This window comes from Prenolepis imparis, unplaced genomic scaffold (assembly GCF_030444845.1).
Source record: "Prenolepis imparis isolate NDT839.2.m4 unplaced genomic scaffold, iyPreImpa1.0 SCAF_5, whole genome shotgun sequence".
Classification (NCBI taxonomy): Eukaryota; Metazoa; Arthropoda; class Insecta; order Hymenoptera; family Formicidae; genus Prenolepis; species Prenolepis imparis.
The window spans coordinates 7,173,251-7,188,253 of record NW_028141163.1 but is presented as its reverse complement, the minus strand read 5'-3'; the positions used below and the strand labels follow the sequence as shown (position 1 = coordinate 7,188,253).

The following is a 15,003-nucleotide window of genomic DNA, read 5'->3' as shown; positions in this document are numbered from 1 at the left end:
ATTATATAAGTGATAAAATTTGTTGAAACAATGCAAGATATTTTGCGATGCATTGATAAAAAGTAAGAATAAAGCTAAAATACGACTAGACACAGTTGACATTGAATTTGAATTATCGATCTGATGATGAGCATGAACGCAACAAGTTGATTCCTAGCAATCCTAGTGTATCCTAATACTTCTCAAGGTTTAGAATGCGAACTCTGGATGTATTTATAACTATGCGTATAACGAAATGACTCGCGTTAAATTTCTAATGAGAAGCAGTGCTTTCGAATCTTATACAATGTCAATCACGATAAAAAAGAATTGACAACGAATGAATGTTTTTCTATATGCTGATAGGTCTAAACAAAGAAGAGTAGTACAATATATAGTACAATGTATAGTATACCATTGTACTGAATATAGTATTCAATTTGCAAAATAAATAATTCTAAATATAAATATGTGTGCACACACATACAAATATATATATATATATATATATATATATATATATATACATATATATAATATATTAATTTTTTAAAACATCTAAAATATAATTAAACATTAAATATAATATTTTTTCACGCTCTGTGATATTCATTCTTATCATTAAAACTTTTAAGATTTTTTTTTCGAAATTATTAAAATCGTGATAATAATTTGCAAAAGATAATTCTTATTAAGATATTTGCAAGTACGAATTTATGAACCTACCGATTTTGACCATATTTGACGTTTTTATCAGAAAGGCTATCAATATTTGATATAATATCGAGAGTATCGTACAAAGATTTTTTATACGGAAGGGATGACAATATCTCTCGAGGGTCTCAATGGATTCTAATCCCCTTCGTCATCAAGTGAATAAATCCGAACCTTCTGTTCCTCCAGAAGCATCGCCTGTTTTAGAAAGAGAAAGGGACCAAGAGAGAGAGAGAATCTTGGGTAGAAAAACCTTCCATTATTCGCGAATGTAAAGATATGCGTACAAAAAGAGATAGAGATTCGCTATCATCCTGTCACTGACAGAGATCGAAAACTTATCACGATACCAATGCTTTCCACTTTTCAAAGCAATTAGAGCTTCGTAAAATTAGGTCATTGTATTTCACATCGTACAGAACGATAAAAAAAAACTCCAGCCGAAATTGATTGCAAATTTAAATTTATATTAAATCATATTCTCGCTTATTCAGTATCACATTACGATTATGTATTAGATTAAAATTATCTTGCAACAATCTACAATATACATATATTACAATATAATTGCAGCTTCGCAGCAAACAATAAGAATTATAAGACAATAGTTAAGAGAGTTAAAAATTCTTTGCAAATTTAATATATGTCAAATAATAGTCCCTCTAAAAAAATGCACAATGCGCTATGCATCTTATTACACATACTCAGCTTCCAGAATTGATGTAATATAATGCGCAAGTTTATCTGAATCAGATAACCATGTTTCAAGAGAAATCTTGAGGGAAAACTGCCTTGCCGGTCACAGATTTGTAAGCCATGGTTCACCACCATTCGCTAGAATACTATAGTTACACGATGGTTATCACGAATGAAATAGAAATATCTACCTACATATGGTAGCGCTCACTATGATTTTAACATTACAATGATATGAATGACAAACAGATGACTAAGATTCTTTCGCAAGATTAAATTGAATTAAAAAATTAAAAATATGCTGTTTTATATGATAAAAAGTCTGAGAAATGCATTTCTTATCTGTAAATATTTTTCTTTAATACAAATAGAATATATATTACATTGGACAAATACATAGACACAGTCAAATATTTTGTAGAAGTTGCAATGACTCTGGTAAATGATCTTTTCATCCCTTCCTAGTTTATTAATACAATTCTAGTATCACATACACACGTTCAAAAAAAAAAAAATATATATATAATTCCTTAATTAAAACAATATCCTAATTAAAACAAAATTTACTTGTATCTCACTCTCTTTTCTCTTGCATAAGATGTAGTTATACTTTTATATGTATAAGTTATTTTTATAAGAATATCGTTATTTTTTACATTTTTTACATTAAAATAACATTTATAAGATATAGATAATCTTCTCTGAAAAGTTCTCTAATAATAATATCAAATGTCATTTACGCGATTACTAACAAACATAATTACAGTTCCCAAAGAACTCTATCAGCTTTTGGCTAATGAGTATATTAGCGCGTCTCAATGAGTCGTATCGACGTCCTGGTTCGTTACACACGTTGATCGAGAACGAAGAGTTTGGCAAACGGACGACGAAATCTCGAAAGCTACTCGCTATTTCAACTATCTTCTTCTCTTTACGCAAGAAGAGAAGTGCTTAACGACTCGGCAATCTAACTGAGTGACTCATGTACCTTCTTTCGAAAATTACGACTACCGAACTATACATTCGCGATCTTTGCTTTCTTCTTTCTATGCGCGTTTCTACTGTTTGTTTCTACTGTTTCAATTATTTGTAGATTTTGTGACAAATATATCCAGTTTGCCTAAGTTTTTACTCTCAATTTATCTTTAAATATATAAAACTAAACCAATATGTAATAAGAATATTGTATTATTCTTTCTAAATCAATAATAAAGAATTTATACACACAGAAAAAAATATAAAGTATGCAAAATATTCATAATTTAAAATAATTTCATTGAATTTATTTGTTTAGATTTAAAGTAATATATTTTGTGCGTTGCTTTTGCGAAAAAAATTTACTAATGATAGAATTCTATATTTCGTCAACTTTATGTTTTAAAGTTTTAATTATGCATTTTATTCTCTCTTTGTAAAAAGAGTTTATTTACTAAAACCATATAAAAAAATATATTTTTATTTCAGTGTAATAATTTCAGTTATAATTTTTGCATTTAATTCTCTCGGATAGAATCTTGTATTAAATATAGATAATCTTTCTCGCTTATAATCAGAAACATCAATCATAATTTACCAAAATCTCGGAACTTTCGCTCCGAGACAGATTATCATGGATTTAGCTTGCTATGGTCGGCGTCGTACGATTTATCCTACTTCATTTCTACTTATTTTCTTCAAGAATCTTGACACTGAAACTTTTTGCGTCACACTATGACCACTCACACGAACGAATTGTTTCATCCACGATTGCGAAAAACTAGTAACGCTACTGCCATAATTCGGCGAGATTGGTTATCGAATTGGAAGAGAATAAGATAAGGCAAACTGCCATTTAGAGACTAAGAGTTATTAATCACGAGAAAGAACGTCAATCGTCCCTTCCTAGCCTTCGTGTCATCCCACTATACCTATATAGTTTATCCCCATAATTCTGCGTAGAATAACAATAATACTCTGAATACGTGCAAGGAAAAGAGTTTAATGGATTATCCTTTATGTCGTCCACTTTGCTTTACTATCTAAATATAGTAACTAATGCACAGTCATGTATCACATTGAATTCTGTATTCAATTTAATTGACATTGTCTATCATTATTACATTTAGATTAAATTTTCTAATTTGTGAATTTTTAAAACATATTGAATTACGTGTCGCTTTAAAAAAATTTAACTTTTGGATATCTCTTTGATTTAAAAACATGAAATATGGCAACATCGAAAATTAATTTTGAAGCTTTGCTTTTTACATGCTTGACAATGCTGCTTTTTATACATCTTTTAATTTATTATTAATGACTATGTTCAAAGTTTGACATAAAAATGAGATGACGTTTAATTTACTCTATAATCGATAATTTAAATCGTATGAATCAAATCTTTTATATATTCCGTGATAAAATTCCGCGATAAAATTTCGAATTCGTCAGATCTCGAGTTCGTGCTTATAAAAGAGAAGTCGATAATCTACAAACACGAACAATTTCATTTTTTAGGCACAGCGATAAAATCGTAGCACATGTTATTCACCCTGGGCGTTCAGATTTATATTCTAATCATCGGGGAATCTAACACAATTCAATCTCATCAAACCGAGAAGCGAGAATAGAATGCTCGAAATAAGAAATACGACAACGTATACAACAACGTGATTAAGTCATCTTTTCGAGAGGAAGTGTTTAAGACGACGAAATGATGTCGCGAGATTTATAATGACCTATGATTCGACAGCTGCAACATAGTTCCGCGGTAAAAATAGGCATCGTCGTCGACATCTTAACGATACAACGATCAAAAACAATCTGCGAGATCTACTTGCATGATATTTATGCACTTTGACAATTCTTATCTCTTATTTAGCATATTGAATGTATTCCATTGACGACATAAGAAAATATATTATCGAGAGTCACTTCTAGCGTGTTTATTTTGACAAAAGAAGATTGAAATGGTTTTGATTTATAGACTTTGTTCAACTATTCGACTATATATCACATCAGTACTTAATAAAAGCTCGTCGAAACATTACACGCAAAAGTGCGTGTAGAATATAATGTAGTTGATGTTAGCCATAATAAAATTCATCATTCTGTCACATTTTTAGTAATGTACCTTATTGATTAAATATAATCACCATCTCGTTTAATTCTCGACGAGATGCATCTCGTAGTCTTAATGACTCTATAATGATAATTAATTTACTCAAAGAAAAGTCTTATATTCTCTGGCTAATATTTCATTCTATGGTTTTTTTCTCCGCGTTCACACATCTATATAAAATCTCATTTCTAAAAATAATCTTATCTCTAAAAATAAGAAATACTATCGTAACAGAAATCTCACATGAACAATCACAGAATATTTATCTCGCAAAATATTTCTTGTTAATTTTTTCAATTCTTTTAGAGCAAATTTATTTATAATTTTTTTATTTTATTTTTTAATTTAATTCGCCAACTCTTTGTCACATGATTGTCACATAGTGAATAATTGAACAATTTAAAAATATATATATAGATAACACTACCATATTAAATTATCATCATGTTATCGTCATATTAAAAAATCGTTAAACCCGATTCCACATTACACGTTCTATAAAAAGCGTAGGGAACAATGTAAGACGACGTCGCGACGGAAGGAATCGCCGTGATCTTTCGGATGATCGGCGCCTACTCAAGCGTGCTGCAAAAGGTGCTCCGTGAAACCGTCGAAACTTTTTCCTATACATCGCATTTATTTTACGACCCTCGCTATGGCAGTGATAGTCTCTCCAACACCGATTTATTGCTGCACTTGAATTATTGCATTCGAAACACTTTTTTGCGGTTTTTCTGTCTCACCATTTTCCATATATCACAAAAATATAAATGGAGATAAAATTTTCTTAAAATTTTAATTATTCTTTTTATATATTTCGCAATTTAAATTTTGTGCAGAATGAAATACCAATATCAAATTTTAAAAATATATTTTCTAATGGAATAAATTTGTCTTTTATAAATCATTCAATTATCTAATAGCGATCGTATCGCCATTTAATCATCATTTTATCAGAAAAATAGTATAAGTCGATTTTTTTTATTGATCAATAAGATACTCTAACTCTCGATTACCGTGCAGTGGACGCTTCACACACGCGAAAGCTTTCCATAAGATGAATTTTATAAAAATAAAATTTTTAATTAAAAAAAAATTTTGTTATTAAAAATGGGCAACTGTATATTGCACTTAATTTCCTTTTCTTAATCCACTTCTTGAAACTTCATTAAAATCGATAAATGACAATTCAATCGTGATTTTCAGTCAGAAATTTCAAGAGAATTGACAAATTAGCATACTTAAACCTTTTTCGCGCGAGAAAATTAAGTTCTTTGAGCTCTTACTTGTATATTGTGATCGCATACTTTTCGAGATATTCTGATTGTATGACTAATTTGATCGAGAAAGCTAAGAGAGCCGCGAAGCTTATTTATATTATCTCTCCCATTATATATTTTGATAGACTAATTTTATTTTATTTTACTATTATTACTCCCCCATGCACGAGAGAAAGTTTGCGATAATTCGACTCCGTTTAAATGAAGCTATCACATTCCAGGCATAGACATAACAATGATAAAATCGCGCTGATCGTCGACAAACAACATCGTTAGACACATCAAGGTTTCACTTCGCGATTGGTCCTATTGCAAACCTACGAAAGCACGTGGTGATCCCGGGAGAACAAGGGGATTGGACCACTCGTTTCCTTTACGCAAGCTCAGTTCGCGGAGCGCGCGTCTCTTCTGATTCACCTCCGCGAAACCAGTCGACGTTTGGCAACGCGTCTCTCATCTGGTGTTCCGACAACCCCTCTGAACGGGACACGCGATATATGCGCGTAAATGTAACAATAAATTATTATCGCTTCCGAAAAATTCGTTGCGTTTGTTGTGCATCGTAATTCAATATACAAAACAATTTATCATCAATATCGAATCACGAGTAAAATCGGAAACATTTATCACGTTCTCGATAATCAAATAAAATTCGAGAACAAACAAGGTGTGACAATCAAATAAAATAAAATTTTGAGATAAAACATCGTGTAAAGATCATCAATTGGTGAGGCAAGAAAGAAGAGCATTATTTCGAAAGAACTCCAGTAAAGTGATTGTATTAGGTGTCAGGCGCATAATTTTTTTATCATTGTCTCACCAAGATTTCACACATAATAATGTTAACCTGTTTTACATTGAAACTGATTATTGAAACTATGATTATATTTCTATCATGGCAATTTTACCGGCACGCGAATTATAGGCAAGTTTTTTTATTTATATTTATATTGGCAAAAAATTATATTGAATCCTTCAATTGTATAACATAAATGATTCAGAATAAGATTCAAGCAAAATCTCTATCTCTCAAATTCTTTAGAATAATATACTGCTCGACATTAATCTTTCAATTAATTAATATAATATTATAATATTATAATTAATTTACAAAAATTAATTTATCTTAAACATTTGTTTAATTTAATTATAAATCAAATATAAAATTGATATAAAAAATTTGGAACGTGATAAATGCACCAGAAGAAAATAATTTTTTATAAAAAGTTTCTCTTTCAAAAAAAGTACGCACTCGTACAAAAAGAATGTTCTTGATTTATGGCAAGTTTTCAATTTTATTACATTCAAACTCAAACTATTTAATATTTAGTGACTATGTTCATTTTCATTAATATATTATTAATAATACTTGATAAAGATTCCTTTATGCAAAACGATATACAATTACATTTAATTAAAACTCACTCCGTTTAAAAAAAAAGCTAGTCAAATCAGAGAAATGTCGAAATATATAATTTCAGAATCTGGTAAGATAATTTCGAGAAAAGTTCCTACCACAATACGGCAAACTTTCTCGAATACAAATTCCATATTAAATGTGAGAAAAATATATGCGCATACGTCATTCCAAGCATTGCAAAGTCATGGATCGTTTATCCTCTCTTGAAATTATACAATCGTTGGATTAGCAAACCGTGTGCTAAAAGTACGACACGATGTCTCTTGCTCTCCTTTTCTCCTCAATTCCTTTCTTACTTTTTTATTTCCTAGTCGATTACACTGAATTCGTATCCGCCTTTCACTCACCACTCTGCAACCTCTCATCCTAAGCTTCCTTTACAGACTCTGTTTGCCTAGCTTTTAGCATAATGCACTTAAACGTGTATATATATCCATCGAACATGACACGAACATCACTATAACGACGAAACTCACGACTGGAAACATGCATTATCTCACCGGCTGTTTAACTCCCTTTAATTTTGATTTTATCGTCTTTTATAATTATCTTATTTTTTCTTCTTTAATGTTAAATATCGTAAAGAGCACATAGTAAGTTATATCAAAAATTAATTTAAAAATAATAACTATTAATTTTTTGTAACCCTCTCTTTTTTTTTAAATCCATTGCATTTTATCATTTGTTCAAAAGTTGTTTTACTTATTTTATTCTCCATTTAATTCTGCATGTATCAACATTATAAAAATAAATAATAAAATAAGCAAAAGATTATATAAAATTCAAATAGTTGTAATTTGAAATCAACTTTTACTATTTTCATCTGCAATTCGACTGAGAAAAAATTTTAAATATTTAAATTTTAATCTCATACTGGAGATTACGATTGTAATATAATATCCAATATTCAATTTTTAGTGTGTGTGAGTTATAAAAGATCATAATTCCTGCATAATAAATGATGATATTATCGCGAACGATCAGCGCCGACGGCGGCTTGTAAATTCGTACCATGGCGAACGAGCAACCTCTGACGAAAATACACATCATATCGATGTCGGAAAATATAATTGAAATCACGTATCATCGTTGGTACCAAAGAGGATAGTCATCTTCGATCGCGGAATGAAGAATCAAGAGCGCAACGGAAAAGTTGTTCTAAGTCCCGCTTATGAGGACAGCGGAGTCGCGATTTCCGGCGAATTTGGCGAGCCTTCTTTTTCCGGGGAATGTGAAGGAATAGTATCCCTTCAAGCGGCGAAGGAAATAGAGGAAGATGCGAATCCTGATCCTAGGTTCGAATATGCAAAATCTATCGAATATATTGCAATAAATTGTTGAATGATCGAGATGTTCTATTTTGCGTCAAAATAAATTAAATGACATTTATCTTGAATTTAGTTGAATCTATCGTTTTTATATTTTAATTATGAATATAAAATATTTCAAAATTATATTATGCAATATTTAACTGATCTTTTCAACACTTTACATATCTTTCGACAACTTCTATTTTTCTAAATTAAATATCATTATAAAAGTATTTATAATAATGAGATATGATTAATAATCATGTGTCTCTGATGTAACTATGCGATCGGGGTTCATGATCCTCGAATTTTATGTCAGATATGCCGCGCAATGCACCATAAGACAACATTATTACCCCGAAAATGGTTGGGGTTGGGTCATCGTCGTGACGAGTGTCATGGTACAGATTCTCGCCACGGGAATTCACGGGGCTGTTGGGGCTTGGTTATTACTTGATGGAACAAAACGATATCGTCAGACTCTTCTGAACGTAGGTACGTGATGCAGTAAATGCGCAAGCATTATTAATATCTTATCCAACATTATTTTATCAAAGGTAATTATTTTAAATTAATTATATAATATATACAAAATAAAAAAAACTATATTTAAAACTATATTTACGGCTTATTAAATATCTGATTTGCGCAAATACGAGATAATATTTATATAAGAGAAAAACTTGATATTTATCTAATTATCATATCTAGATAAAATATGCTTTTCTGCATTTTTTAAATTTTATTTTTCTTTGTTATTAATAAAGACAATATAAAAATAATCATTTTCTAAAAAAAAGGCAATTAATATTTTTGACAATTATCAGTTGATTTCTGTCAAAAAATATTAATCGCGGATAAGATATTATAACATGTTATTTACAGTTTCATACACCCCCATTACCCCGCTACAGAAATGCTATAAAATAAATAATTTCTCACTCACCGATACGTGCAATAGCAGAGTTGTAGTACACAGCACATTGATCTGAAAACAAAATATTCAAATTATGTATATGCATGTGTGTGTGTGTGTGTATTTGTGTGTGTACAGGGTGTTTTGAATGTCTGGAAACGGTCGAATATCTTATAAACAATATAGTTTAGAAAAAAATGTTTTTATTTTGCATACCTCACAGTTGCCCCGATGTCGCCCGATGCCTCCCCGGGCCTGCTCCTCCTCTCTTGGTCCATGGTAGCACTCACGACACTCGCGAAAACGCGAATAATTACGATCGCCCGACACTTTTACACGGCACTCCCGACGCGCGAAACTTTACACGGCACTCCCGACGCGACGCGTAAATCGCACGCGTATTTCGCGTACATTGAGAAATAACGATGCGAAAACTACAATCGCACGAATCAACGTCCGTTCGACATTCGAGAATCTCGCGCGCAGCTTATCAGCAATGCTACCTGTAACAAAATAAAATAAAATAAAATATTATTATTTTAATTTTTATAACATATTATTATTTTAAAATTTAATTAGCAAATTTTCGCTTTATTAATATATTTTGACAGAAATCAGCTGATTAAAGCGTTAATTTGCTGATTAATTTTTAAAATAATATGTTATAAAAATTAAAATAATATGTTATAATACTTTAAACACGATTAATATTTTTGACAGTAATCATAATAAAAGTATTATTTACAACATATTACTATTTTAATTTTTTAACATATTATTTTAAAATTTAATTAGCAAATTAATGCTTTAATCAGCTGATTTCTGCACAAAAATATTAATCGAGTTTAAACAAACTTATATTATTTTTTTTTAAATATCATTCTTTTAAAAAAACAGTAAATAATTTATAAAAATACACACTTAAGATAAAATATAATCTTTATAAGATTAAAACTTGCAATGTCTTGCAATATGTGATATTATTTCCAGTGCGAAAAAAAAAAGAGAAAAAAATATCGAGAATATGCTTTTAATATTTTATAAAGAAAAAACAAAATATTTTTTAAAAAATCGTATTCTCAAATGATTTCCAATACTTCTAATAAGCACAACATCGACAATACTTTCAATTCTATATAAGCTTGCTTCGTTAATATTATTTGTAGAGCATTATACGACGAACGGATTATTATCGTTCTCATGAAAGCAAAGCCGATTACAATTTATTTTTAACGATTTTTGCTATGCTACCATCTTTGAATCTAAATCAATTTTGATGATTTTGCAACATGAGATCGTATTCCGAAAAGATCTAAAATTTTAGCAACGATAAGCTAATCTGATCCTAGCGGAAATTCGGAAAGAACATGCGGAAATAAATCATGTTATCTGGCAAGAATCCCAAGCATTTCAAGAGCGGAAAGTGCTCTAATTGATTTGTTATGTCGATGATAAAAGATATATTTGCTAAATTTTTAGTTATGTTAAAGTTATTTAAACTGTTTATATATTTTTTATTAATGTATTATAACGAACTTTGTCAGTTAGTATTCTTTGATGTCTTAAATTTTTATATCTTAAATTTTTGTCGGTTCCATCTTTAATTAAATATTTTTTGAAGATACTATAATCAAACTTCCTCGTCCTTCGCGAGGACACGCTTACTATGTAAAACCCGACTAGTCCGCAAGTCGTTGACCCTGATGGCAGCTCTCGCTCTCGCCAATTCACTCTCACTGTCGTTTTACCCATTCCTATCAACGGAGACTATCTCAGGGGTGAGAGTACTCACACAATTCTCGATAAAGAACTCTGAACCTGACCGAGAAAAGTAGCGAAAGAAGAAACGCAAAAAGTATGGCAAAGCGTGGATATGATGAACGTCTTCCTTGGATTTCATAAACTAGAAATTATTTTATTTCCCGTATATTTTTTTCGCAGGTTCCATACATTTTCACAAAGTGCGTATAAAAGTGCTATTATCTACAAATCGAAAATGAAAAATTATGCATTAAAATCTGTTTGCTGTGCATTCTGAATATTTAATACAAAAAGTTATTTCTGTAAAAGACTAGATTAATTGTGTTTGTGAAAATTATTAATGGAAACAAAACATTGCTAATTCAACAATCGATAAGCCAATGTAGAAATAAAAATAATATTGCTACACGCACATACAAATTTTATATTCGAATTTTACAGATACTATAGATTTATGGACCTTATCGTGTTATCAGGAAGGCACTTTACAATCTAATGTATTCTGAAATAACTCTCTGCATACAAATGTCTCTCTTGAACTTTCACATTCTTTCTCCCTCGTCAACGTCCTAAACGATAATAACAGAAACAGCCTGTGTATATCCCAAGGCGAATCCGGACGTATATATTTATTCCCGCGCGTAGGAGGGGATCCCAAGACGGTTGCAGGCTCTCAGGAATCCAGAAGAAGAAAGAACCGAGGGAGATCTTACGAAAGGCATCTTAAACGACGCTTCCACGCGGATAAGTCACCATCGTTGGCGAGCGATATTTAACGCACATCCATCTCACTCCCTTATAGCAACAGTGAGATTAATAACTGCTTTTTCCTACGCGGCGCCCGTTTGTCTCCGCAACCGGCAGCCCGTTACTTACCGCCGCAATAAAGCGCACTCGCCGCGATCGATGAGTTCGCGTATCGATGCGACCGGTGAAAATTAATTAAACGATTCTCCGCCTACGGCGACCTAATCGCGTCCGCTTAATAGGTCGGTGTCGTAATTAAAACGGTCTTAGTGACGCAATGAGTGAGTGCTCGTTCCGTATCTACCGACGGTCGTATTAATTGGTGTCTTAGCGAGAGCGATCGCGCGCGGAGTCTTGCGATAGAAAATGTATTTTGTACGTATAATACAATATCAATTGATCGATAATAATTAAAAATAAATATTTTTTTATTAATTTAAGAGAAAATGCTTATACGCGATCTACGATAGCTTGCAGAGATGTAAACTATCGTTGTTTGCGGGTGAATCTCCGCTTAAGTAGATGCAAGAAGTGTCTGCGGCTTTATCCCTCCCTCAGACGTGATTTATCGATGAGATTTCATAGCTGCGATAGACGCGCTAAACACATCGTGGCAAGAATAAAACGGAAAAGGAAAGGAGCATGAAAGAGGATATGTATTCGTTAGCGCGTCAATATGCTTTCCGAAGATTCTTTGGATGCTGCGACTATCATAAATCATTTAAGAAACGATGGATGACAGCGCGTAAAACCTTATTGACTCCGACTTGCCGCGTATATATATCTGGGATATAGCAATAACTTACTTATGTTAGACGATACGTATCGCGAGTCTTATAAGAAAGTATATATAAAGCCGCTATTTAATCCATTTCCGCAGGCTGGAAATATACTAGGCAAAAATTGTGACTCACTCAATTTATGCTGACGAAGGAGATAGTATGACAAGTAAATGAAATTAAAGAAAGAAATATTATTCCATGAAAGGGGCAATATACATATATAAGAGAGAAAAGGTTGATAAATTTTTGTGACTATCTAATGGTCAAAAAAATGTTCTATTAAATGTTAAGTGCACTCTAAGATATCAAGTGTATATATTATTCCATTTTTTTTTTTTTTTTTTCGAACACTAACGATGAACAAACCCGAAGTAGTGAGCCAATCGATAGCGGTAAGCAAACATTCCTCGCCGTGATCATATTGCCAATCGCGGTTTATCCTTCGTAAAGTGTCGAAGAAGATTTGTCGGATTCCAGTGTCATGATACACAGTTCGCAAAGCGAATTCGTTTTACTATTGACATATCCCTCGAAAATCCGCACGGAAAATGCGACGCCACGAATTGCGACTCTATCATTTCTCGCCAGACATCGTTTGACGTTCGTCAAACAAATGGCGAAAACGGATAGTCTGCGTCGATTTTAAATAGACAAATAAGCAAAAGAATGAAATGAAATAGATAGTTGACATAACGCTGACGATATAACCGAGGAAAATATGCCACACAGACGAAATGAGAAACGATTGCTAGTCGTAGCATTCTGTTATCTATGGCGCGTGACAAAAATCGAAACCGTTTTAAAATTGCGACGTATGATCTGATATTTATATTACGAGCGATACGAGAAAGTCGTATCTCCTTTGGGATATAGATCAGCAAATACACCGCTGGCATACAAACTTAATAACAACTCCATGAAAAAACTTTCCTCAGATATCTTTCCGCAACAGAATTAATTCTGTCGCATTATGTATACGGGTATGTATATAAATATATATCTCACAGTAATAATAAAAATCCGCAATATATTGCATTTTTAGATGATATGAAAAATGGAATAATTATAGTTGTCTTTTTTTCTCGTATAATCATGCTTCTTTGATTTTATCTAGAAGCTCTCGTCTACGCAACGTATAATTAAGTAAAGTTTGCACAATACCTGTACACTGTATTTGATGTTTTCTCGTTACAGGATGGCTAGGGGCAATGTCGACGGGTGTCGCCCTGCTGGTGTCGCCGGTGACGATAGCGTTTTGCCGAAGAAAAAGCACAAGAGTCACGGCAGTTTTGGGCGGCCTCGTTACCGCGCTCGGCTGCCTCTTCACTTCCTTCGCCTCGCAGTTCCACCAATTGTTCTTCAGCTACGGTACCGTAGTCGGTGAGTAAGCATCGTAATAGTAACGAGACTCTGGAGGACTACTTGCGGTAATGCAGTCGTAGATGTTCTCCTGTAATGTGAGAGCGATGAAAAGATAATGAGATACTTGGATAAACAAAATTATCGATAAAATAAATATTTATAAAATATCTCTATCTATCTAAAATATCTCTTTTTTCTAATCTACTTGATATCGTTTAACATCTGAATCGTTAATTTTTATTAATAAAAACATAATAAATTATATGACACAATATTCTCTAATATTTAAGAGGAAAATATATATATATCGCGATTTGCGACCGCATCAAACAATTATAGTTGTATGTCTTTCTTTTTATTTTTTCATCTATATTTATTAGTCATTATTAATATTTATTTTGCTTTTATTTTTCCACCCTGACTCTTTCTCTCACGCGAAATTTGTGCAAATTGAATTCAAGCAATAATTTCGCAAACGTAGAATAGTCATGAAAGGGACAAAATTGATATCGGATCCTAGGAGAAAACTAGGAATGACTATAAATATATTTCAGCCATCGATTTTTTTTTTATTCATGCAGGGATAGGGGTTGGAATGACGCGAGACTGCAGCACACTGATGGTGGCACAATATTTCAAGAGGAAGAGAGAATTGGTGGAAATTTTTATCGTATCAGGAAGCGGCTTGGGTATAGCGGTCATGTCTGCTTTTATAAAAGGAGCGATCACGTAAGTTAAATCATAGCAAATAACGTCAGAAACTTATTTTAATAAATTCAAAAATATGAGCAAACAAAGAAAACAAAATGCTCATTACATTTTTTAAACTAATCTTCATAATTTTATATATTAGTAAAATGTTATTTTCCTAAAATGTTCTTTATTACTATTAATAAAAATTAAATTATTAAGTATTTTTTATTTCAAATATATGATAAG

The 15,003-nt window shown here is 31.8% G+C and overlaps 1 protein-coding gene and 1 long non-coding RNA gene across 4 annotated transcripts in view; one reads left to right on the top strand and one right to left on the bottom strand.

Moving 5' to 3' along the window:
• Positions 1–13,998, bottom strand: part of LOC145936648 (uncharacterized) — a 203,161-nt gene extending 189,163 nt beyond the window's left edge. Inside the window, exons 1-3 of the long non-coding RNA XR_014425421.1 lie at positions 13,864–13,998; positions 9,629–9,915; positions 9,443–9,484 (exon numbers count right to left, since the gene is read on the bottom strand). This is a non-coding gene — a long non-coding RNA (uncharacterized LOC145936648). The remainder of the gene's footprint in view (positions 1–9,442; positions 9,485–9,628; positions 9,916–13,863) is intronic.
• LOC145936632 (uncharacterized) overlaps positions 1–15,003 on the top strand; it is a 52,577-nt gene that overhangs the window by 31,992 nt on the left and 5,582 nt on the right. For all 3 annotated transcript variants that reach the window (XM_083038990.1, XM_083038989.1, XM_083038988.1), the window contains 2 exons: positions 13,897–14,082; positions 14,646–14,793. In XM_083038990.1, coding sequence (XP_082895116.1) covers positions 13,897–14,082; positions 14,646–14,793 — 334 coding nt within the window. The remainder of the gene's footprint in view (positions 1–13,896; positions 14,083–14,645; positions 14,794–15,003) is intronic.